This window comes from Nesoenas mayeri, assembly GCF_963082525.1.
Source record: "Nesoenas mayeri genome assembly, chromosome: 27".
Taxonomy (NCBI): domain Eukaryota; kingdom Metazoa; phylum Chordata; class Aves; order Columbiformes; family Columbidae; genus Nesoenas; species Nesoenas mayeri.
In genome coordinates, this window is record NC_137555.1 from 3527994 (window position 1) to 3553612 (window position 25619).

The 25619-nt window shown below is 49.8% G+C and overlaps 2 protein-coding genes across 2 annotated transcripts in view; both read left to right on the forward strand.

Moving 5' to 3' along the window:
* LOC308050252 (tetraspanin-15-like) overlaps window positions 1-2404 on the forward strand; it is a gene marked incomplete at both ends in the record, with an annotated part of 44306 nt that extends 41902 nt beyond the window's left edge. Inside the window, 2 exons of the mRNA XM_080360270.1 lie at window positions 1684-1777; window positions 2181-2404. Of these exons, the coding sequence (XP_080216396.1) occupies window positions 1684-1777; window positions 2181-2404 (318 nt within the window). The remainder of the gene's footprint in view (window positions 1-1683; window positions 1778-2180) is intronic.
* Window positions 2405-6200: 3796 nt separating this feature from the next.
* On the forward strand, window positions 6201-25533 carry SLC4A5 (solute carrier family 4 member 5). Its single transcript, XM_080360232.1, has 23 exons — window positions 6201-6268; window positions 9061-9221; window positions 9440-9595; window positions 10909-11004; window positions 11644-11699; window positions 13207-13364; window positions 13461-13548; window positions 13715-13869; window positions 14201-14344; window positions 14812-14986; window positions 15604-15737; window positions 16582-16853; window positions 19061-19122; window positions 19607-19807; window positions 20178-20291; window positions 20882-21043; window positions 22268-22446; window positions 22540-22612; window positions 22749-22817; window positions 23061-23234; window positions 23386-23547; window positions 24735-24802; window positions 25254-25533. Exons 1-23 carry the CDS (start codon window positions 6216-6218, stop codon window positions 25417-25419), a joined length of 3078 nt encoding a protein of 1025 aa, XP_080216358.1. The 5' UTR covers window positions 6201-6215; the 3' UTR covers window positions 25420-25533.
* Window positions 25534-25619: the final 86 nt, after the last annotated feature.

Genomic DNA, 25619 nt, shown 5'->3' on the forward strand with positions numbered 1-25619 from the left:
GGCTTCCGCACCCACCGGCACCCGTGATTTTACTCCGTAGCCTCATCCTCCAGTTCCTGAGCGTTATTTGGGGAGCTCGAGGTGAGTTTATTAACGGTAAAATAGCGGAACTGAGAGCTGGTGGGGTTTAATTGGCAAAGATAACGACGCTTTTCTTTTCCTCCCCTTATTTCTAGCGTGCTTGCGGTCGTGCTTTCAAACCGCTCTAGTCTGCGTCGTGCTTGCGTTTGCGTGCGAGGATTTTTGGGGAGAAAAAGCTTTATATAAAAAAAATTAGAGGAAAAAAATCCCAGGCTATACGACTCTCATAAATCAGACGCCATCAATCTGGACCTTTCATTTATTAGTGGATTTATTAGATGGGTTTATTCAGGCAATCTCACTAGATTGCCAAAAAAAGTCACATTTCTTCCCAACATAGACCCAGCTGGAGGGTTTTGTATCCCCATCCATCACCTGGGGACCCCAACCCAGCACTGAAGCTCGTGGGGAAATCTTTTGGGGAGGTTTGTGAAGGTACCGGGTTGTTTTTAGGGCAAAAAGAGTTATTTTTGCAGCTGGCTGGGCATTTTGCTGCTTTTCCTGCCAGCATCAGCTTCCTAAAATCCTCAGAATTAGCCCCAGGATGTTATTTTCAGGAAGCTTGTGACTGTTGTTATCCCAGGTTTAGGGCATTGTTGTCCATCCAGAGGTGTTTATCCCTAAAATAAATTGGTTCTTGCACCTGGGTAAAAAGTGTTGGGTTAACGTGGGCAAAACAAAATATCCCAAATTGGTTAAATCAAGAGTTTTCTTCAAATAGCAACAGGGTTAAGGCTGGAGCTATTGGGCTAAAAATGCTCTTGGCCTTGGGGGAAAATGGGTCAATAATTGGGCAAAACAAGCAGAGCCGCCCTGGAGTGTTCATACCCCGTTAGCTTTAGATTTTTAACTTATTTGGCTTGAATTGAGATTTTTTTTCCCTAAAATAGATGGAAAATGGGAGGATATTGCTGTGGACATGGCGAGGGTGGCTCTGCCGCCGCTCTCAAAGTGACTTTGGGCAGCATCGACCGGGCTGCCACGAATAGTAACCGTTCCCCTGTCCAAGTCAAGTGTGAAAGGCAATCACTGGAGGTCAGATAATTAAGCGATTAATTAGCATCCGTGGCAAAATCCAACGAAACTCCTATGGGGAATAAAACATCTGGTTGGAAGGAAGGTACCTAGAAGCGGTCGCGTATGTAGGGTGGAAAATCTGTGCTTAGGAGATGGGGGAAAATGAACTGTGTGTCTGCAAAACCCCTTTTATCTCTGTAGGTCACACCTGAAAATTAAACAGGTGTTTGTTGCCAGTGAGCAACCTCTGTTAACTGAGCTTATGTCTGTAATTGTATCAGCAAACCTGTGTAATAATCTCTCACGCTTCGCTTACGCCTTCCTTTGAGCAGCAGGAATAGGAGAGCGGAGATGTAACCTGGGTGAAATTTATCCAGATTTTGTGAACCAAGAGCTCGCCCGGGTCCCCAGAGCATCCGCAGGGAATGTCCCGACTCCCACTGTGTCCTCACCCACCTGGGAAATACCTTGTGCCTTCACCAGGGCCACGCGTGATGGATTTTCATAGCGAGGAGCACCCGGCGGGTGTGTGAAGAGCCCGTTTGCATCCCCAACACCCTTTAAAATCTCTCTCTTTTGGCCCAGCTCTCTGCGAGCGGCAGGACCATGCTGGAGGATGAGGATGGGATGAGCGAGAGGGGGCTCAGCAGCTCCAGGAGGAGATACGACGATGAGGAAGGTGAGTGAAACCTTGGGGATGCCCCAAAGGCGTCGCCTGATGCGTCGGGTATCCGGGCGCTCGGCTCGGCACATCCCGCGTAAAACATGCAAAGTGCTCTTGTGGGTATTTTAAGCCTGATGGGATTGGACATTAGGAAAAAGCTCAGCATGGAAAGGGCTGTGGGGCACTGGAACAGGCTGCCCAGGGCAGTGGTGGAGTCACCATCCCTGGAGGGGTTTAAAATGTGTTCAGACAAGGTTCTCAGGGACTTGGGTTAGTCCTAGAGTTGGGTTATGGTTGGACTCAATGATCCTGAGGGTCTCTTCCAATGATTCTATAAGTCAAATATCTCCCTGGCTTTTATTTTTTTTCAAAAAACACCCAGATCTGCTCTCTAAAGTGTTTTTTCTCCCTCCTCTAGATTATCACTCCATCTACATTGGGGTGCCGGTGCCGCGGGGCTACCGGCGGAAACGGCGTCGGCGAAGATCGGCGTCCAGCCGGGACCGGGCGAGCGAGAGCGAGCGGCACTACGAGCGCCACGATCGCTCCGACACCGACGACGGCGGCCACGGCTGCTACGAGAGCGGCAACGACAACGCCAGCAGGACCAGTGAGTCCTGGGAGGAGTTTTGTGGCATTTAAGCCAGGCTTATATCGCCTCATATGTGCTTAGCCGCATTGCTTGGTCTGGTGTTTGCGTTTGGCTTTTCCCGATGCTTCCCAGGTTTATTTGTCCCTGTGGACATCTCTGAGAGCTGGACACAGGGTGCGAAGTGGGATTTGAGGGTGACGAGGTGATGGGTGAGCTAAAAAGAGATTGTTCTTTAATTTATAATATTTCTTTTATTATGTCCTTGCCCTCGGGAGGTGGCGACCGAGCAAATCCAGGTACCGCGGGGTCCCGAGGGTGCAGACACCCCTGGGCATCACACCTTGTTCCCCAGAGGCTTTTGCCCGAGGCTTTGCCCAGTCTCGTTAAATCTCCTTAGCGGGGATTAACATTTTGCACAGCAAAGCAGCTGTCGATCTCTTAGGGTTTGCGTTTGTTTGGTTTTTCTTCACTCCCCCTATAGAAATTATCCGGTTTTCTGTCGAGCTGCCACGTCGCGGCTCAGCAGAGCTCAGGTGCTCTGCTTTGCTTTTCCCTATGGAGGGGAAGGTTTTCCTTTTATTTTATAACATGGGAAGGTTTTTATTTGCGGTGGCTTCGCTTGCAGCTCATTTGTACCTTTGGTGGTGGCGCGAGTGGGACCTTGTCCCCCCCCTTTCTGCAGTAAATACCACCACAATGTAACACTGCGCTGGTTTTGATGTGACAAAGTCATTTGATGCAGGAAAACCATTCCAAACTCCGCATTCCCCCAGGAAAACTCCATCATGTGGGTGTTTTTCCCCAAACAAACCTCTCCGCCATGACTTGGTGGGGTTTTTCCCACCTCACGCCAAGTGGGAAAGAGAAATTCACCCCCAAATAAACCTAAATCTTGGATTTCCGTCCTCCCACGTCTCCTTCCCTCCCCTTTCTCGCTCCGTCCCGCTGCCACCAAACGCTCACCTCTCGCCACGCGGCCCGTTTGATTTGGTAACTTCCCGTCATGAGAGCCCGAGGGAGAGGAAAGTGCTTTATATTCCCTATAATCTGCTCCTTAAGCCTGGGGAGTTTAACAAGCCTGAGTGGATAAAGAAAGGAAGTTTGGGAGTTGATTTTTTTTCTACCGCGCAGCGAAGGTTTGGTTTAGCCGGGAAGAAATGGGGGACAATATGGAAATTATTCCAGGTAGGTTATTATTTCCATCGCTCTTTGGTGTCTGTGGTGTGGGTAAAAAAGGCTCCATTTTTTTGCAGCTTTGCTTTTGCTTTGCAAAAACAACTTGGGCTGAGCTTAGGGCACTGAGCTTTAAAACTCACCCCAAAAATATAAAGGGGACAGGGGAGATTGTATCAGCTTCTGCTGCTCCCCAGCAGCGGGGAGGCAGAAAATAGGATTTTTGGGAGGAGAAATGTCTCGCAAACCTGGGGGTTTATTGAACAGGAGTGGAGCATCTAATCCTATGGGATGTACACCCCATCTCCTCTTTTTTTTGGGGGGGAAGGGACCTTCCTGACCCCCAAAACCCCCAGAAAAGGCTGTTGATGTCTAGAGGGCCCTGACAGTGGATGGTTAATGTGCTGGAGCCTTAAATAAGATTTAGTCTGCAAACCCAAGCAGCGTCGCGTTCCCCCGACCCCTTTTTTATTGCATCTAAAGCCAGAGCGGGATTTGCAGTTTGGAAGAGCATCTCTAGGCGAGGTTTTACTGCTGGATCAAAGCTGCGGTGCAACGGGCTCCGTGCACCTCGAATTAAAGGAGGTTTAACTCAGTGTAACCGGTCTGTCCTGTCCGATTACCCACAGAAATGTAAGTTTTTGTGTATGTAAAATCATCCTATATTATCAGTAGCGTTTACGCTCCATTCGGATCCACCGTGGCTGAAATCCCAGCGGAGGTTCGGTGGCTGTAAAGCAGGAATCGCAGCCCAGGAGTGTTTTCTCAGCATAAAACCTGCCTCAGGGAGCTACAAACCCACTCGGGGCACCTGTCTTGCAAGAAATAGGTGCTAATTTTAGGGTGGCTTTGTGGTTTTTGGCCAGTGTCGTTGCAGTTTTACTCTTCTGTTCCCCGGAGGTGCCAAACCCTGGGCGCCGCTATACGCTAAATCCTCTCAAGCGAGTACCTGCTGCTTCCTGGGGTTAATTTAGGTGCTTGATCAAATCTTCAGGACCAAAAAACATCACTGAGTGTTGGGAGCAACAACGATTGAGTTGAGGATTTGCAAACCCCTCCTGCAAAATTACAAATCCCCCTTTTTTTATAAATCCATCTGAAAGTCCTACCCAAGAGGGGTATTTCCAGCAAACTCCCTTTGCTGCCGTCTGGCTCGTTGCATTTAGTGTGAATTTGGGGGTTTTTAGGCATTTTAAGTTTGAGGCTGTGGAGCAAAGCGTGAGAGTGGAGGCGGGTTCCCGGTTTCTCACCCATTTCATCCCCTCTTACGCGAACAGCACTTAAGCTTCAAGAGCCTGAAGCCTTCCAGGCACGTAGCCCAGCTCCAAAATTAACAGGAATATTAATAATCATAATAACGAAGCTTATGGAAGTGGAAGGAGGACTTGACAACGGCGCTTTAGTCCTGGCGCTGGGGCTTAAAGGGCTTAAGCGGTTAAGCAGGCTCAGCCTAGAGCGCAAGGGACGTCCTATTCTTTCAGGACTTGGGTTTTGGCTGCTTTGTGGGGGGGACAGGGCAATATTCTTGTTATTTTTCTCATTTCTCACACACAGATTTAATCACCTGCTTTTTGGGGTCCTGTATTACCCAACTTTCTTATTGCCAGGTTTGAGTGCGGGAGGATTCTAAGACATGTTCTGGGCTGGATTAATTGTATTAAGTGAGGGTCTAAGACCCGTGATTTCATTAAGAAATTCTTAAATTTAATAAAAATTGATTAAAAATACACCATTTCCATGGAGACACGGGGCTGATTTTAACCTCTGGTTTGAATATCCGGGGCGCAGCCCCATCTTTGCCACATCCAAGTTCATACTTGGGTGTTTGATCCCTCCCTGCAACCAAAATCATGAGGATTTGCTAGAAAAACACACCAAGAATGAGAGGGTTAAGAGCAAATCCAGCCTGTTTTTCTTATTTTGAGAGGAGAGGGCAGACCTGTCACCCTCCCGTGGTCGCGGGGAATGCACCGAAGATGAAAAACCCCTTTTGCATCGGTCAGGAATTTGTGGGCAGGTTTTGTGTCACACCATAAGGAGCAGGAGGGATCTTCGCAGCCAAGAAACTGCTTTTTTTTCTTGCAGAAATGGTAAATGTGTATTATTCCCCTCGAATGATACACGTTGCCTTCAGGGTTGCAGCAGCAAAATGTCTGTGGGTGCCCGCACATCCCAATACTGGAGTCAGTGAGGATTTGGTTACTGATGGCAGGCGGCTCCAACCTGGCAAAACCAGGCTCTGTAGTAGGGAAAAATGGGGGAAACCCCATGGAAATGGGGCACACGCTGCTGCTGGGAGGGAAATTTGACTATTTTATATATAGGAGTGACTGTGATCCTTAATTTCCTCTATATTCCCCTCCTCCTGCAATGCACCTTTCCACCAATATCTCTCTGCATGGAGATTTTGGGACAAGATTAATTAGGTTTTCCCCACCCTTTAATGTCTATCACCTTAAACATTTTCCTCAAAACCTCCTTTTTTAACCCCAAGATCCTAAATAGCCCTCCAAATCCCTCTTTCAGCACTGGACGCTTTCCATATAGAAATGAATTGGGATCATCTCATCTCCAGCCAATGGTAAATCTCTACTTTTCCCCCTCCCAACAGTGTCACCGGCCGCCGAACGTCTCCGCTACATCTTGGGAGAAGACGATGAGCCTCCCAACCCCACGTTGTTCACCGAGATGGACACGCTGCAGCACGATGGCGACGAGATGGAGTGGAAAGAATCAGCCAGGTGAGCATCGGGGAGATGCTTTGGGTTGATGCTTTGGGCATCCTGGGGTGGGTTAGAAGGGGGTGGTCAGTAGGTCAGAGAGGTTCTCCTGCCCCTCTGCTCTGCCCTGGGGAGACCACACCTGGAATCTTGTGTCCAGTTGTGGCCCCTCAGTTCCAGCAGGACAGGGAACTGCTGCAGAGAGTCCAGCGCAGAGCAACAAAGATGCTGAAGGGAGTGGAGCATCTCCCGGGTGAGGAAAGGCTGAGGGAGCTGGGGCTCTGGAGCTGGACAAGAGGACACTGAGGGGGGACTCATTAATGTTTACAGATATCTAAAGGGGCAGTGTCAGGAGGATGGAGCCAGGCTCTTCTCGGTGACAACCAGTGATAGGACAAGGGGGAATGGGTGCAAACTGGAACACAAGAGGTTCCACTTAAATATGAGAAGAAACTTGTTTGGGGTGAGGGTGTCAGAGCCTGGCCCAGGCTGCCCAGGGGGGTTGTGGAGTCTCCTTCTGTGCAGACATTCCAACCCGCCTGGACACCTTCCTGTGTAACCTCATCTGGGTGTTCCTGCTCCATGGGGGGATTGCACTGGATGAGCTTTCCAGGTCCCTTCCAACCCCTGACGTTCTGTGATTCTGTAAAAATGTGAAAATGTGTCGTGTAAACCCCCGCCCTGAGTGAAACAGGGTCAGGGAATGAGCGTCGCTTTTAATGGGATTAAGAAAGCCGCGTCTGAATTAAGGAAATGCAGAAAAAATGAGGTTTTGGGGGTGTTTTGTTTCTGCAAGAGAAGGAACGGAGGTAAATTTATCTTTTCCCATCTTTTCGCTTTTGCAGCGTGAGAGCAAAACCCTTCAGGAAGTGCTGGGAGGGTGAAGAAATTGGGGTAACATGCTGGGAAACTGGAGAATTAGAGCCAAGAGCTGGGAAATGAGAATAGGTGACATAAAGAACATTTTTTCCAGGTCGTTTTACCTCCACGCTTTTGCTGTCAAGGCCAAAAGTCCTGCCCCTCAAGCAACAAGAGTAAGAGTAAAGAATAAAGAATAAAGGATAAAGAATAAAGAATAAGAATAAGAATAAGAATAAAGAGTGAGAAATAAGAAATAAGGATAAGAATAAGGATAAGAATAAGAATAAGAATAAGAATAAGAATAAGAATAAGAATAAGAATAAGAATAAGAATAATACCCCACCCACTATATCTTTGATAAGAACTATTAGAGGAGTCGCAAGTGGCGTTCGCTTTATTGAAATAGGAGTTTATCCAAGGTGAAAAATCCCAAATCCAAGTGGAATTTTCTCTTCCTACCCTCAGCTGTGTAAGGTTTGGGGGATTTGGGGAGGGAATCGGGGCTGCTGATGGTACCGTCCCATCTCTTGGGCTGATTTTTGGCATCACCCAAAATTTGGAAAACCGTGGAGCATCCTCCTGGCTCCCAGCCCTGCTCAAATGCAGAGATGCTTTTGCTAAAATTCTTTATTCCCCCACCCATTTTGCATGTATTTACCACTCCCAAAAAGGCTTGGAAGTCAAAAAATCACCATTTGCATTGGAATTTTCACCAGGGAGGGCTTGAGATGGAGGTTTCTAAATTCCCCCCGGGAGGATGGAGATTTCACAAGTCCCGGATTTCCACTCTTGCTTGAGCCGCTGCTCTTGCTGGGAGCAGCATTACCTGTGCCTAAATCCCCAATAAATGGAAATACATGGAGATAAAGAAGCCGATCGCAGCGGGGAGACGGGGTTTTGCTGCAGCTGTGGCCAAAGCATCACGGGACGCTGGCAACACACCCCGAGTCCTGCACGCTCACCCGTGTGCATGTTAATAACCCACTTTCGGCAGGAAAATGGGGTAAAAAGAAAGGAAAAGAGACCTAATCGGCTTTGGGTGAGCACCACCGGGGCTGAATGGGCGCTACGGCGGGAAGCTTGAATTGCCTCCCAATAAAAGCGATGTTTGAAAGGATGGAGAAGGGGTTTCTGCAAAAATATCAGGTTGGGGAGCTTTGGAGTGATGCGCACAAGGGGCAAATGTATTTTTTGGATGCTCTGGGGTTTTGTCCCAAGCACAGACCATTTTTTGAATAGGAACACACGGGGTTTTCTCTTTGCAGTAGCGTTTTAATGCACATACAATCCTGTGTTCTCCCCACTCTTCTCCTACAGCATTTGGGAGCCATCAGCTGTTTCCAAAAACCTCCTACGTCCTTTCCGTCTGTGCCCAAATCCCAGTTGTACCAGTTAAAAGTTGCGAGGTTAAGCCCTGCGAGGGCTAATCCACGGAGCAAAGGAAAAGCAGCTTTCTGCCCCAAATGGACGTCTGGGCGAGAGCTGCTGGGCCCCGTTCATTCGCTCTCAAGTCTTTGGTTTGTACAATTAAGGAACGGAGGAGGAAGAGCTGATTTCCAAGGGCTCACGAACCCGCTCATCTCCCACCAGGGGAGTGAAGCAACCAGGTTGAAACCTGAGGCATTAAAATTATGTTTGCAACGCCCTGATTTTTTGCTTTCCTGCGTGAACGGTTGGCCCATGTGGGTCCTGGTTAATGCAAGTTCAAACCTCCCAAATCTCACAGGAGCCGTTTGAAGATGGTAAAAATCTTCAGGGTTGAGTTCCGTGGTGGAGCCGAGATGTTTTGCAACTTTGCCTAATGATATTCCTTGATTTCTCCATTCCCGTCCTCAATAACAAACCAAAACTTTGCAGGATGAATTAATTCATGTTGCAGAAGGGAAACACCGCAGGAAAAGCCCTTTTCTCGTTCTCCGTGCCCGTCCCCACGGCTGCCGTTCTCCTTGCAGGTGGATCAAGTTTGAAGAGAAGGTGGAGGAAGGTGGGGAGAGGTGGAGCAAGCCCCATGTGTCCACGTTGTCCTTGCACAGCCTGTTTGAGCTGCGGACGTGTCTACAGACGGGAACGGTGCTCCTGGACTTAGACGGCTACTCTTTGCCCCAAATCATAGGTATGAGTGGGTATCGGTGGTTTCAGGTGGATTTTTCCCCATGTGCTGGGAACTGATTTCAATACATTTCCTTGCTGCGTGCAAATAAAAACCAACTTGCATGGAAATAAACAAAATCAGGAGTTGAGAACCATCGATTCAGTTCAATAAATGTTGTCTTGAGTTCTTTGGGTTTGTGGTGGGACAACTCATGCGTCTTTCTTGTTGGGTGCTTGCAGATGATGTTATTGAGAAGCAGATTGAGGACGGGCTGCTCAAGCCAGAGCTGCGGGACAAGATAAGCTACGTGCTCCTCAGGAAGCACCGGCACCAAACCAAGAAGCCAATCCACCGGTCCTTGGCTGACATCGGCAAGTCCGTCTCCTCCAACACGAGTGAGTCCTTGGGGTCCAACCTGCGCCTGGTTGCGTCCGTGAGTTTTGGTGAACAAGCCTGTGGGGAGGAAAGTCTGAGGAGAAGGAAATGGGGAAACTCAACCATTTGGGGTTTTTTACTGCGTTGAGAAAGATCCTAAAAGCTTCTGCCACTGGTGGCTTTAAGGGTGAGGGGTCATTGGGAGCTGGAAGCCAAGGAGATGCCTCCTGAGATGGACACAGTCATTTTATATTTCAGTACTTAAAAGAGGCCAGTAAGAAAGATGGGGACGGGCTTTTAGCAGGCTCTGAGCTGGATGAAGATGTCCCTACTCATGGCCTAGATTATCTTTGAAGGTCCCTTCAACCCAAACCATTCGCGATGGACAAGAAGGTTGTGTGAGGGACACCAGCAGTCTCTTGGCCAAGGGGTTTCCTGGCAGAGCAGCCCACAGACAAATCCAGTCTGCTCCGTGGTTGAACCTGCCTATTTTTGAGCCATTATAAAAGGGGATTTGTTTGTTTTCACACTAGATTATTTACTTAGCTTTAAATGGAGGTCATTTGGTGGAGCCTGAGATTTGCCAGCCTTCGGCTGCTCCTCGGGTAGCCAGAACAGCAGTGCCCAAGCTCCAAATGCACACGGGAGAGCCCATCAATGAGCAATATTCCCACCCCATGGGCATCCCCATGTTTCAAAGCAGCCACCATCCGTATCAGTGAACTCGATATTTGAGCTAATTTCTGCCCAGAAGCTCTCAAAAAAGGACAATTTGGAAACATTGCGGTTAGTCCTGGTAGATGTGGAAAATAGGGACATCTTTCGTGTTTCTGTTTCCTTGCTGACACGATGGCATCACTTTGAATATGCAAATAGGGACATCGAGGACAAGAAAGTCACTGGCAGGAGCAAAAGGGTCCCTCACGTTTCTTATTCCAATGGCAACTCCATGATGTTGGAATAAATACCATCAGCACACTGAAAATAGGGACATGCCCAGTGGGAATTGCATCATTATTTTTAGTAGGTTTAATAACAAAAAAAGGGCATAGATGCTGTGGCTGCAGAGCAGCTCAACAAAACTGATCCAGATGGGGTTTTTTTCCCCCAAGGAAAACACAGTTTTGGGAATTCAGGAGTTTTTTTGAGATGCTTAATACAGAAAACACCTGGGGGAAAAGGGGAATCTTGCTGGCGAAGTAATTCAGCTTAAACATCTGAGATGAAAAACGGGTGTGCGGGTAGTGGATTTTCAGCCCGGCATCTCGCCATCAGCATCACTCAAAGGTTCCCTGGGTACCTGCATCTCTTTTAATGCTTTATTTCCCCTCAGCGCGCAGCCCTGTCCGGAGCCCGGCCGCCGGCGCCGCCTTCCACCGCTCCACCGAGGACCTGCGGATGCGCCAGAGCGCCAGCTACGGCCGCCTGCGTAAGCCGGGGATGGCGATAGGCCAAAACTCTCCTAAAATCAGGGAAAAACAATAAAAAACCAAATTGCAGTGAGAGCAGGTGATCGCAATCACAATGGGTCCCACTGCTGTCATGGTTGAGACCGACAAATGACATAGACCAAGTTCTTCCAGGATGAAAGTAGTAGATGTCATTTATTGCCACAAGTGCATTTTTATACAGTTTTACCAATTCATGTATCTTTTCACTATTGGTTGCAAGTTACAGCAGTAACATCTCATTGGCTAATTTTGCTGTCATCAATGTTACTCTTCTACTCCCTTCTCTCTCACGGGTACACCTTAATATCTCCAGATACTCCTTTACTCCCATCTTTCTCACGGGTAGGCTTTAATATCTTCAAGGCTAATTTCTGTTCCCATGCCCTCTGTCAGGGAATCCACGAACCCACCGTAGTCCCCCACACACCACAGCCGTCGATGAGATGTGGTTTGTGTAACCTCAGCGTGACAGTCATCAGAAAAACATCATAATTTTGGCTTTTCATCTTGTTTGTGAGAAGAAATAATTCTTATTTCTTTGCGCTGAAGTCCTTTCCTTTTGCGCGGGGCTGAAATTCGGGGTGGATTTCTCACCTTCTCTCTCTTATCTCCGTCAGGTCACGCGCAGAGTCGGAGCATGAACGACATCTCGGACACTCCAAGCACGGACCAGGTAATTGCCCCCGAAAACATGGGCACGATGCTGTGAGGAGAATCTGCGACACGATGGGACGGGGGCTGCGTGATCAATAGCTGCGCAAATTCTTAATTAGGGAGATTAATACATGTATCGATCCCCGCTAACTCATGAGGAAGCTGTCCCAGAAATAATACCTGTGTTTGCAAGCTGAACGCAGAATTTCAGACCTGCAAGAGTGCTGATGTGGTTGTGATCCATAGAGGGGAGGAAAATATTCCTTAAAATCTTTAGAAAGATGCTCGTAGGAGTGCAGGGATCCTAAAAGAGCCCTTGCTTGACTGGGTCTGCAAACATGAATACAAGTCTTGAGAAAATAGCCTGTAAATAGAGGCAGGTTCTGTAAAAAGAGGCAGGTTTTGTTCCTCCATCCCTTCGTACCATGATTTCAGCATAAACCTGAGGGAAAATTAAACACATCGTGGGTTCGTACGGAATAAGAAATTGGCTTTCCCCAGGGACGTCCTTGCTGGGCTGACGTGCTGTGATGGAATTTAGGGGGAAGCGAAGGATGGAAATTCAGGTGACAGGGACGCCCCGATACTCCAGGACACCTTCCTCAATCAGAGCCGCAATAAAGCAAATCAACTCCACGCTAACGAACCCCAAATATCAGCCTCCAGCGGTGGGGTGCGGAGGGTTAATCCCAAAATATGCAAAGCATTTAGGTTTAATCACCCTATTAGACCCACTACAAAGGGACTTTTTAAGTGTTACTTGAAGCTTAGTGGTCACCATTAACTCCTGCTCTTGCTTAGTCCAAGCTGCATTGGAGGAGTTGATTTATTATTATTTTTTCTTTCTTTTTTTCCATTTGGGTTTAAAAGATTAGAAAGGGGAGAGCTCGCTGCCCGGCTCACATGCCTCCCCTCATGCTGTTGTATAGATTATAATAACACCCTGCTCGGGTCGGTATTGAACCCTTGCAGACTAATAATGAAAGAGCTGCAGGGGAGAAGAGACCCGGGGAATAAATCTATGAACCGAGGTCTCCTACTTCCATTATTTATTGCTGCTCCGAGGATGAGATTGGGGGGAAAAAAGGGCCACAAAAACATCCCCTGTGCACAGCACCGAGTGGTGTTTTTGCATTATAGAGGGTCTGGGGGGAATTGCAGAAACACTCCCTGGCTTGCTCCAGGATCCCTATTTTTTGGCTCATGGGGGTTTTCCTTGCGTAGACCCCAGTGCAGCAAAGCACCTTTTGCAGACTGCCCGGTTGCACATTGTATTAGGGAGCCCTGAGTGTGTGATTTCAAATCAATCTTGTTCTTAATGCTGGGTTTGAATAACAAAGACATTCAGCTTTACAAATTCTTGCTGGTTTATTCTTGAATATGGCTCTCGAATCCCTACCTCTGGGAGTCCTGAGACCACCAGAGATTAAGAGTTTGAGGCTGTGGCTGCATTCAGGGTGTGTAAAAGAGGCGGAAAAGCCAAATTTCAGCAACCACTCCCTTCCCCACCCTGGTCTTTCCAACAGCTGAAGAACAAGTTCATCAAGAAGATCCCCAAGGATGCAGAGGCCTCCAACGTGCTGGTGGGAGAAGTGGAATTCCTGGAGAAGCCCTTTGTGGCTTTCGTGCGGCTCCTCCAGGCGACGATGCTGGGAGGGGTGACGGAGGTGCCCGTCCCCACCAGGTGAGCACGATTCCTTGGGGCCCGAAGCACCGAGCGCTCTCAGGACACGAATTCCGGTGGTCAGAGGATGCTGACACGGCGTCTTTCCCTTCCCAGGTTCCTCTTTATTCTCCTCGGTCCCGCGGGAAAAGCCAAATCCTACAACGAGATCGGCAGAGCCATCGCAACCCTCATGGTGGATGATGTGAGTAGATCCCAGACGCAACCCATGCTGGGAACCCCTTTGCTCAGAGCTGAGGGGGAAAAAAAGAAGCCATTTTCATCCCATCACCCAACCGAATGAGCCTGAAAATCCCATAATGACACAGGACACATGTGTGCTCCCTGGCTGACACCTCTTCTCCTTCCAGCTCTTCAGCGACGTTGCCTACAAAGCCCGGGACAGAGAAGACCTGATCGCTGGCATCGACGAGTTCCTGGATGAAGTCATTGTCCTGCCGCCCGGCGAGTGGGACCCCAACATTAGGATCGAACCACCCAAAAAAGTGCCCTCGGCTGAGAAGAGGTGGGTGAGAGCCATGGGGCAGGTTTGGAGGTGCTGGAGCAGGACAGCAGCTTTGCTGCTCTTCATCCTTAGAAAGAATCTGCAGATCTTCCAGAAATGCTGCTTCTTCCACAGTTTTTCCCCCGAAACCAGCTCAGAGCCATTTCCACTCTGCCACACCTGCATTACCACCCTGGGTTTAGCAAATCCAGCTCTTGATCTTTCCAAATTCTCCCCAAACCCAAGCTCTCGCGCAGGTGGAAAGCTGCACCACGGCTTTGGTCGTGGTCCCTGCCTCAGGACAGGCTCGCTGAGGCAGATGCCGTGGCCAACGCCGGTGTTTTTCCCACAGAAAATCGGTTTTCTCGTTGAACGAGATCGGGCAGATGAACGGCACGGCCGGTGGGGCAGGTGCCGGGGGCGGTGGAGGCGGCAGCGAGGATGGAGAGATGCCCGAAGTTCATGAAATTGGGGAAGAACTCGCGTGGACCGGCAGGTGAGCAAACACCCCACCACCCAAGAGACTTCAGCACCCATTGGCATCTCCTGCTGGTTCACCCATGATCTCCTGGGGCTCAGGGGGGTGAAATCCTTTTGGGCGCAGGCACTGTGTCTGTTTTGGTGGAAGGCCCATGTATCTGGTCCTGAAACCAAATAATTTTATCCTAAAAACAAATAATACATAAGTCGGGGGTAGGGCAGAAAGACATAAGGTAGCAAATCAAAAAGTTGCGCCAGGGGAGGTTGAGGTTGGATCTGGGAACAATTTTTTCCCCAAAGGGCTGTGGGGCATTGGAACAGGCTGCCCAGGGCAGTGCTGGAGTCACCATCCCTGCAGGGTTGGACAGACGGACATGAGGTTCTCAAGACATGGGGCAGTTCCAGGAGTGGGTTATGGTTGGGCTCGAGGGGCTTTTCCAACTTTCTCTGGTTCTATCTGGTCCTTTTGTGGTGTGTCCCCAGGTTTTGCGGTGGCCTCTATTTGGATATCAAGAGGAAGCTGCCCTGGTTCCCCAGCGATTTCTATGAAGCTTTTCATATCCAGTCCATCTCCGCCATCCTCTTCATCTACCTGGGCTGCATCACCAACGCCATCACCTTTGGGGGCTTGCTTGGGGACGCTACGGACAACTACCAGGTGGAGTCCTTGGGGACAGCAAGCAGGGATGGGACGGATTTTACACCCCTTTGCCATGCCCAGCTTTAGCGCTGGGGACAGAAATTAATTGCTAGATGGGACTGGCAGTCCTGGAACACTTGTAGGATGGGAAAACCCACCACAGTGGAAGCGCCAGGAGCAAGGGGACGTTGTCCCAACCATCCTTTACTGGTCCAAGCAGAGGCAAAATTGCTATAAGCTACCTGATTAATTTCTATAGAAGGAATACAATTTATTATTAAAATGACATAATCAGTCATTTTTAGTTCAAGTATTTTATAGCCAACTACATTTTCAAAGAAGAATTTTTCATTAGTTTATTTCCGTACACGTTTTAGAATCCTCATATTAAAACAAACAGAAACAAAAACTATTTCTGTGACTATTTTAGTCTCTTAGCAAATATGAAAAGAGAAAAATAGCTCAAACTGACAACAAATTTAATCATGCTGGGAAACTTTCCATTTTGGCAGAATTAGGTTTACAGTGTGACGTGATGATTTTAAAGGTCTTTTCCAACCTAAATGAGTCTGTGATTCTATCCGGGGTGTCCGTGGGGATGTGTCACCATAACGCTGGGTTGGATCCATCCCCAGGGCGTCATGGAGAGCTTCCTGGGCACGGCCATGGCCGGCTCCATGTTCTGCCTCTTCGCTGGGCAACCGCTCATCATCCTCAGCAGCACCGGCCCCATCCTCATCTTCGAGAAGCTGCTCTTCGACTTCAGCAAGTAGGTGCTGGGTGATGTACGGGAGAGAAGGGAAGGGGCTGGAGCACAAGTGCGATGGGAGCAGCTGAGAGACCTAGAACACGAGGAGGGGAACTGGCCCCAAGTTGCGCCAGGGGAGGTTGAGGTCGGATTTAGGAATGATTTCTTCCCCAAAGGGCTGTGGGGCATTGGAACAGGCTGCCCAGGGCAGTGCTGGAGTCACCATCCCTGGAGGGCTGGACAGACGGACATGAGGTTCTCAGGACATGGGGCAGTGCCAGGGGTGGGGGAACGGGTGGACTCGACCTTAAAGGTCTTTTCCAAACAAAATTACTCCCTGGGGGTACCAGAACTCATCGCAGGGTAACAAAGATGCTGAAGGGAGTGGAGCATCTCCCGTGTGAAGAAAGGTTGAGGGACCTGGGCCTCTTGAGCCTGGAGGAGACCAAGGGGTGACCTTATCCATGTTTACAAATATCTAAAGGGGGAGTGTCAGGAGGATGGAGCCAGGCTCTTCTCGGTGACGGCCAGTGATAGGACAAGGGGTAATGGGTGCAAACTGGAACACAAAAGGTTCCACTTAAATTTGAGAAGAAACTTGTTCCTGGTGAGGGTGGCAGAGCCTGGCCCAGGCTGCCCAGGGGGGTTGTGGAGTCTCCTTCTGTGCAGACATTCCAACCCGCCTGGACACCTTCCTGTGTAACCTCATCTGGGTGTTCCTGCTCCATGGGGGGATTGCACTGCATGAGCTTTCCAGGTCTCTTCCAACCCCTGACATTATGTGATTCTGTGATACTCTTCTGGGCTGTTCTCCAGCCCACGATGTGCTCTCACGAGGCCGCTCTCACCTTGTCTCCACTTTCAGAGGCAATGGCATTGACTACATGGAGTTCCGCCTCTGGATCGGCTTGCACTCTGCCCTACAGTGCCTTATCCTGGTGGCCACCGACGCCAGCTTCATTATAAAATACATCACCCGCTTCACGGAGGAAGGCTTCTCCACCCTCATCAGCTTCATCTTCATCTACGACGCCATCAAGAAGATGATCGGAGCCTTTAAGTACTACCCCATCAATTCGGATTTCAAGCCGGACTATGTGACCATGTACAAGTGCGAGTGCATCGCTCCCGACCCAGGTGAGTACGCATCTTTTCGGAGCCGGATGGGGATGATGAAGGGGATTTGGGGGGTCCTGATCCGGATAAATCCCCCTGGATCTTTGGCCAAGGACATGGAAGGAGGCAGCGTAGGGTGGAGAGACCTCGTCCTCCTCCAAGGGTGGTTTTTGGGTGAGAAGTGCAGCCTTGTCCCCTATGGATGAGCTCGTCGGGACATGATGAACGGTGCCAAGAGCCTCAAGCAGCCTGGAGCAGCCAGATGGATGGAAAACAAAGGAAATATGAAGAAAAAAAAAGACATTTTAGATCATTAATTCCAGCCTGTTGCTGGTGGAAATTTATTCTCCAGAAAATACACCAGAGGGTTTTTTTCTTCCCTGGTGTCGGGGACACCCTGGGATGTCCTGGTTGGTGTCCAAGCCTCCTTGGACTGTTTTTTTCTTCTCTTTTTTCACTCCTTTTCACAAAGGAGAGGCCTTCAGGCTCTGAGCAGACGGTCTTTTGATGACTCCTCTGGTTTTGCTCTTGGATGAATGCACCAGATGATCCTTGGTCCAGAATCATGCAGCTCAGGTGCACCCGTGTCCACCTGGACGGGAGTGAAGAACTTCAGTTTGGGTTTAATGCCAACGACCGCCTGCTCTCAGATGAGCTGAATTTATTTAAAAAGTCTCAATTTTGAAGAGTATCAGCTGCAGACAGAGGGGGCAGAGAGCTGTGATGGTGAAGATGGTGAAGTTCTCCCCAGAAATAAAAGCATCCACGACCCGCCACGCAACGTATCCCCTTCGTTGCAAGAAGAGACCTGAGCTGCCGCGATGGAAATTGCATTTATTGAGTTTAATTTTGTATTTTTCCTTGATTTCTCCGTATCAACCACCCGCCGAGTGACCTAAAGGCAAAGCCTTTGGCCTTGAGGGACGCGTCCCCTTTTTCCAGGTCCCTATTCTGAGCAAACCCCGGGCGGCCAAGAGACGTTTGCACCCCAAAAACCTTACAAAGCCTCTTGGCAACCCAGCCCCATCCCTCACTGTCCTGGGCACCCAAAGTGTCCGCGTTGGATTTTCCATTCCTCTAGATATTGAGAAATTATGTTTATTCCCCCCTACATCCTTTTTTTTTTTAATATATTTTTAATTAGTTCTGATTTTTGATTATTATAACTGATTTGTCCCATATTTGTCTCTGCTGCACACATCAATTTGGGCTGATTACAATCTCAAGTGAGTATCGCCTTCTAAATATTAAAAAACTATTTTAATATTTGATACTCTTCCCCCGTGAGGGTTTTGTTGTTCTTTTTTTTTCCATGTATTTTATTTTCCATTCTTTCTGCTAAAAGGGTTTAAGTAGAGCCCTTAGGGGTCTTCTCTTAAAATACCACCAGTGGTATGTTACCCTTTAAGTCATAGAAATCACAAATAAGGCTGGTTTCTGGAAAAATTATGGAGGAAAAATAAGATAATAATAATTATAATGATGTTTTTAATGCTGCGTTTGCCAGCGCTGTTTCCCGGAGCCCCGTTTTGGTCTCTGCTTCTAACCCAGCGATCGCTTCTCCTGCATTAATCCTCAGCGCCGGGGATGGGGCGGCCGAAATTCCCACTCGGCGCACGAAGAGGATGGAGCAGAGGGGGGGGCAGAGCCCCCAGACCCTATTTAGGGGCACCCATGGGTGCTCCCGAAGCTGCGTCACCCGAAGAGCCGCGCGGAGCCGCTTTTTGCGCCGGAGGAGAAGGTGCCGGGGGCTAGAAAGCATTTATTTGATTTTTGCAGTGAGACGTAAAAGCACCCTTAAAATCATTTATTAAATACCAAAACAAGCCAAAAAACAAAGCAAATTGGCGACGATCGGGTGCTGCCTTTCCAAAAATAACAAGCTGCTTTTTTCCAGTCTTTTCCCCCCGTGGTTTTAAGCCGCGGGTGTCGGGATGCTCGACCGGCTTCCCAAGGAAAACCCTCTAAATTTTCCGAGCTGGGATGTTCCTAAACCTCCAACCCCCCCAGCCCCACAGGGAGAAGCCGCCGAAGGAAAAGCCGCGTTCTCCACCGGCGCGTGGGATTAATCAGGGAGAAGTCGCTGCGGGGTTAGAAATTGCAGGTTTTCTCCCCAAATCCCGCTCCGCGGGCTGAGCCCTGGTCTCTGTGGGTAAAACCCACCTGATTTTAACTACCGAAAGCTCCGGATGAGCCAAAAACCTCAATAACAACCTCCTTTTCCGCAGCCAACGCGACCTTGTTCGATGCTTCAGCTCCGGTGGCGCCCAACACCACTAATGTTTCTCTGGTAAGTGGCTTCACTCATCCCTATATCCCCACTTTTTGCCCAAATTAACAGCAGTTCCAGGGTTTTTCTGTGGTTATGGGGCTTCCGGAGGCAGCGGCTCTGGCAAAATACCCTTGTTTTTGCACGCTGCAATTCCTTAAAATATGAATTTTGCTGGTTTTAGCCAGGAAATACCGCTTTCCCTGCACACTGCAGTATTAATTTAGCCTTTTTTTACCAGGAAATACCCTTTTCCTTGCACCCTGCAATTCCTTAAAATACTCATTTTGCTTTATTTGGCCAGGAAATACCCTTTTTTCCTTGCATGCTGCAATTCCTTAACATTCAAATTTGGCTTATTTTGGCCAAGAAATACCCCTATATTTGCATGCTGCGATTGCACCAAATGCTAATTTTGCTTGGTTGTGCTAGGAAATACCCCATCTTTGCACAACGCAATTGCTTAAAATCCTAATTTTGCTCTTTTTTGGGGTTTTCTCCCCAGTACAATACTATTAACCTCACAGCTCTGGACTGGACTCAGCTGAGTAAGAAGGAATGTCTCAAATACGGCGGCAGCTTAGTGGGGAAGTCCTGTAAATTCGTGCCCGACCTGGCCCTTATGTCCTTCATCCTCTTCTTCGGGACCTACTCCATGACCTTGACCCTGAAAAAGTTCAAATTCAGCCGCTATTTCCCTACTAAGGTAAGAAAAGCGCCGGTTTTACCCTTTTCTTTTCCAAAAAGTAGGAAAAATGGGACTTGTTGTTTTTTTTTCTGGGTGCAAAGAGCTTCAGGAAAATAAATCTGTATTTCTAGGGCATTGGGAGAAATGAGGAGAATCCTCCCCAAACTTTTAGCCGCTGGTTTAGCCTCTTGCATGTTGAATAACCCATCACCTCGCGATGCAAATGGGGTCAAAACTCTACATTTTTGGGGTGATACCCATGTTATCCACAAGCTGGAAATCCCCAGGGAATGATTCCGAAGCGGGAACAAACCTCTGCGTCCCATTAATTAACCTCTCCATCCCATTAATTACCCCTTCCGCCCCCATTTCCTCGTCTTGCCTCCAGGTCAGGGCTTTCATTGCTGATTTTTCCAATGTCTTCTCCATCCTCCTGTTCTGCGCCGTGGACGCCTGTTTCGGACTGGACACCCCCAAACTGCACATCCCCAGCATCATCAAGGTTCGGATGCACCGGGGGGGACCCCTCACATCTCCATCTCTTCTCTTTACAGCTCCTCTTCGGTTTTTTTGGGGGAAAATCGCAGCTCTTGCAGTGTTCTTCTTAAAATCTACTTTGTCTTTTCTGGGGGACTATTCTAATTCTGTGACTTTTCTTCCTTTTTTGTTTTCCTTTTATTTCGTTCTTTTTTTCTCTTTCTTTTCTCTCTTGCTCCTGGCAGCTGCGTAAACTTATTAGCGATTTCTCTATCTTTATGTCCATACTAATGTTTGTGGGGCTGGATGTGCTTTTTGGACTCAACACCCCAAAGCTCCAAGTGCCTACTGATTTTAAGGTAAAAAATAAAGGCAATAAAATTCCTGCCAAAAATTTGTCTTCCCCCCATCCAGGGGGAATGTGGGGAGTCCCAATGAGCATCCAAGGATAATGTGGATTCTGAGGGTGGTTTGGGTACCAATGGGATTCGGGGATGGATATGGGATACAGGATGATGCTCAGAGGGTTCAAGGGTGACTTGGGGCTTGGGAATGTCACTTTTTGGCTTTTTTCCCCCCTCTCTGACCCATATCCAAACCCTTTTTCCCCCCCAGCCCACCCGCGTGGACCGAGGGTGGTTCGTGTTTCCCTTTGGGAAGAACCCATGGTGGGTTTACCTGGCGAGCGCCCTGCCCGCCCTCCTCGTCACCATCCTCATCTTCATGGACCAGCAGATCACGGCCGTCATCGTCAACAGGAAGGAGCACAAGCTACGGGTGAGCTGGGATTGTCCCCCACTCGGTGTAATTTTGGGGTGACAAAGTCTTTGGGGTGTTAAAATCACCCAGTGCTGTAGGGAGGGTGGTGCGGTGGGGTGATGTGGGGGGTGCACAGTGTGGGATGTGGGGTGCACCAGGGTGATGTGGGGTGCAGCGCGGCATTGTGGGGTGCTTCAGAATGATGTAGAGTGATGCAGGGTGCAATGTGGGGTGCACCATGGTGACGTGGGGTGCATTCGCACAATATGGGGTGCTTCGGAATGATGTGGGGTGATGCAGGGTGCAATGTGGGGTGCATCAGGGTGATGTGGGGTTCACCATAGCAATGTGAGGTGCATCAGGGTGATGCAGAGTGCCCTATGGCAACGTGAGGTGCATCAGTGCAATATGGGCTGCACCGCAGCAATGAGGGGTGTATCAGAGTGATGCAGGGCACTGTGGGGGTGCGGGGTGCACCGTATAAGTGTGGGGTGCAGCATGGCAATGTGGGGTGCACCCTGGCTATGCAGGGTGCTTCAGGGTGATGTAGGGGGCACCATGGCAATGTGGGGTGCATCAGGGTGATGCAGAGTGTGCCATAACAATATGGGGTGCAGCACAGTGGTATAGGGCGCTTCAGAGTGATGCCGGGTGCACTATAGCAATGTGGGGTGCACCACGGTGATACAGGTTGCACCATAGCAATGTGGGGTGCTTTAGGGTGATGTGGGGTGCACCATAGCAATGTGGGGTGCATCAGGGTGATACAGGGTGCACCATAACAATGTGGGGTGCACCATAGTGATACAGAGTGCACCATAACAATGTGTGGTGCATCAGGGTGATATAGGGCGCACCACAGCAATGTGGGGTGCATCAGGGCGATGCAGGGTGCACCATAGCAATGCGGGGTGCAGTGTAGCAATGTGGGGTGCAGTATAGCGATGTGGGGTGCACTGTAGTGATGCAGGGTGCACCATTGCAATGTGCAATGCATCAGGGTGATCTAGGGTGCACCATTGCAATGTGCGATGCATCAGGGTGATCTAGGGTGCACCATAGCAATGTGGGGTGCCGCGTAGCAACGTGGGGTGCATCAGGGCCATGCAGGGTGCACCGTGGCGATGCAGGATGCACCGTGGGGTACACCAGGAGGGGAATCCCCACCTTGCAGAGCTCTGGGGCGAACACAAGAGCTTCACGAGCCGTGTCCCCCCGCCCCTGCCGGGCGCTGTGTTGCAGAAAGCCGCGGGCTACCACCTGGACCTCTTCTGGGTGGGCATCCTCATGGCCGTCTGCTCCTTCATGGGGCTGCCCTGGTACGTGGCAGCCACCGTCATCTCCATCGCCCACATCGACAGCCTCAAGATGGAGACGGAGACCAGCGCCCCAGGGGAGCAGCCCCAGTTCTTGGGGGTCAGGTGAGGAAGGCTCAGCCATGCTCGTCCTCGGAATCCGGGAGCAGTGGCGTGTTTGGCCAGCGCAGCCTTATCCCATTTCTCTCGCCATTGCAGGGAGCAAAGAGTGACAGGAATCATCGTCTTCGTGCTGACGGGGATTTCCGTCTTCCTGGCCCCCATCCTGAAGGTAAAACATTCTCCTTTTTCCATCCTGTGGATGTTTGGGGGATCTGCAAAGAAAAAGCTGGATTTTCCCCCAAATCTTGGTCCTCGAAGCTGCTGCCTTCCTCAGGGTAAGCGCTGTGTTCTTTCCGTGTCCGCAGTACATCCCCATGCCAGTGCTGTACGGTGTCTTTCTGTACATGGGCGTCGCGTCGCTGAATGGCATCCAGGTACATGCTCCTCTTCCTCCTCCTCTTCCTCCTTAATGGCCGTGACGGGGTCCTACGCCAGGGCAAAAGGGGGATTTTCACCCCAAAATTTGCAGGCATCCAATATTTCCAGCAGCTATTCCAAACCCTCTGAGAAACATTTAAAAAGCCCCAAATTCCCCATTTTGGGGACTAAAAGAGGGTTTATCAATGCAGCCTGGGGGCTGAGCCGCGATTTAACCCCCGGCCTTCATCCCCCCGCAGTTCTGGGAGCGCTGCAAACTCTTCCTCATGCCAGCCAAGCACCAACCTGACTACGTCTTCCTCCGGCACGTGCCGCTGCGCCGCATCCACCTCTTCACGCTGGTGCAGATCATCTGCCTGGCCGTGCTCTGGATCCTCAAATCCACCGTGGCCGCCATCATCTTCCCCGTCATGGTGAGTCCATCCATCCCGCGGGCTGATATTCCAACCTGGTTTAGATATTTTTGGGAATTAAAGACATTTTGGCTTGGTCCCGTGGTGGTCCCCAGGTTTTGAGGTGAGAGATGCTCTTGCAGATCCCACTTTTGCGTCTCCCCGCTCGTAGATTTTAGCCCTGATTCTGGTGAGGCGGCTCCTGGATTTTGTCTTCTCCCAACACGACCTGGCTTGGATTGACAACATCATCCCCGAGAAGGAGAAGAAGAAAGAGGATGACAAGAAAAAGAAGAAAAAAGGCAACAAAGGAGGCAGCAGCAGCGACGAGGAGGTGGGTGTGGGGTGGGTGGGGATGATGGGGACATCCCAGACCCACCGGGGAGGGAAATTCCCACCGAAACCTCCAGGTCGGTGGGTTTGGGATGAAGATTTTGTATTCCTGGAGGTGTTTGACTGCATACATAGGACAGGCTGATAAAGGGGCTTTAAGTGACACTGAGGGGCTGGCCGGAGGTTCTGGGGGATGCGCTGAGTGTCCTGAAAGCTGGAAAATTGTGGCAAAACCAGAATTCCTTAGGGAAAAAAGCCAAAATCCCCCCGGCGGAGGGTACAGCACCCATCGTGCGATGGCAAAGCATCATTAAACATCAGGGCTGCAGACCCTTCCCTGGGTTGAGAAGAGGAAGGCAAAGCCTCCTCCTCTTACACCCACCTCTGGAGGTTTTGGGTCCCTTTGGGTGCTGCGGGTGTTTTCAGAGGTGCCGCCTTCACCGAATTTCCCCGCTTTCTTCCCCCAGTTCCCACCTCCCTCAGTCATTAAGATCCCCATGGAGCCCCTGCCAACGCAGCCCCAAAACGGGGGTCCCCATTGCCTCAGCCGTAAGTAAAGAGCCCAGGACCCCCCTCTCGCATTCCCTCCTGCTTCCTTAACCCCCCCGCGATGGCACTAACCCCGCTCAGAACCGCAGCCCGGATCCCTCCTGCCGAAGCACAGAGGATTTGCCACATTTAAAGCATCTCTCAAGGACGCAGCACGCTCGGCGCTGCTAATAAATTCATTTTCCAGGTGGCTGGGAAGCCAGGATGCTCTTGGCTCTCCCCCTTGAGCTGATGCTGATTTTTAAAAGATATCTATATATAAGAGGATTTTTCACATCTAAAAGTAAGGGGTGCAGAGCTTTTTATCCCTGCCGCAAAGAGATGTGTCAATTTGGCTCAACCTTCCATCCAAAGCACCATACACGAGCTGGTGCCAAACCAGCCCTGACCAAAATGTATAGAAAAGCAGAATAAATCAGGGTGAGTTTACTTCAGCTCGGCACCAGGTCGCATCGCGCTGCCAGCAGGTTTTAACGCCATAATTTGTTGATTCCGTGCTCTAATCACCCCCAAAATCAGCGTTTTGCGGGAGCTTTTCTCCTCCTCCCGCCGGCCGGAGGATGCTGGACCCAGTAGCAGGTTGGAATGGGGGTGGGTGATTTTTGGGGAGGCTCCTTCCTCACCTGCGTGTCCCCCCAGGAAAGAGGTCCTCCACCTGGAGCTTTGCGTTCTGATTCCTCCCCGAACGGTTCAGACCTGGATCGCAGGTAAACGGCACCGAACGGGTTCCCCCCTGCCCACACTCCCCCTTCCCGGGGACATATTTTCGGGGTCACAAACCAACGCTCCCAGCTGAGCATCACTCCCTTGAACCCTTTGCCACCATCCTCGGACACTTCTGAATTCTTTCCGTATATTTTCGCAGCATTTTGGGTGCTTTTGTTTGCTGGTCCTGGCTTTTGCGGGGACAACATACCCCGAGAGGGTTGATAGCCCCAAAAATTTTAGGATGAGTTGTCTATGTAAATCCTGAAAACTTGGGATTATTCCCCACCTGCAGCCGCTAATTCTGCAGTTTGTCCATAATAAATGCAAAATATCATGGTTTTATGAATTTTTACCGGCGGTAGCATCATCCAGAGCCCTTTGCTGGGGTGGTTTTGGGATGCGGGTACCCAGGTTTGGATGCTCACTCCCCTCTCTCCTCCTCCTCCTCAGTATTACGCTTCACCTGAAGATTTCGTGCCCGTCGTCTCCCGCATTTAACTACTCCCGAAGCCCCATCTGCGCCGTGCCCCAGGTGAAGATAGAGATGGAGTCGGACTACGAGGACACCGACACCGACAAACCCCCTCGGGACATGGGCAGTGAGACCACGCTATAGTCCCGCGCAGCCTTCCCCCGCCCTTTATATATATATATAGATATTGAAATATTCATATATATATATAAAGATAAATTGAGCTTATTTTTCTATGTGAAACAGAGGAGACCAGTGGCCCCAGGGGGCTGTTGCTCCGGTAGTTTTTAGCATCACAACTTGTTGAATTTTCTCCCTTTTCTGCCGGGCAAAACGGGGCTGAA

Bases quoted from the DNA above. Each gene is read 5' to 3' on its own strand.
- SLC4A5 (XM_080360232.1), top strand. From the start codon at position 6,216: ATGGACACGCTGCAGCACGATGGCGACGAGATGGAGTGGAAAGAATCA. The intron at 13,365-13,460 runs GTGAGCACGATT...TTCCCTTCCCAG, and splicing joins GAGGTGCCCGTCCCCACCAG to GTTCCTCTTTATTCTCCTCG. The intron at 22,447-22,539 runs GTGAGGAAGGCT...TCGCCATTGCAG, and splicing joins CCCCAGTTCTTGGGGGTCAG to GGAGCAAAGAGTGACAGGAA.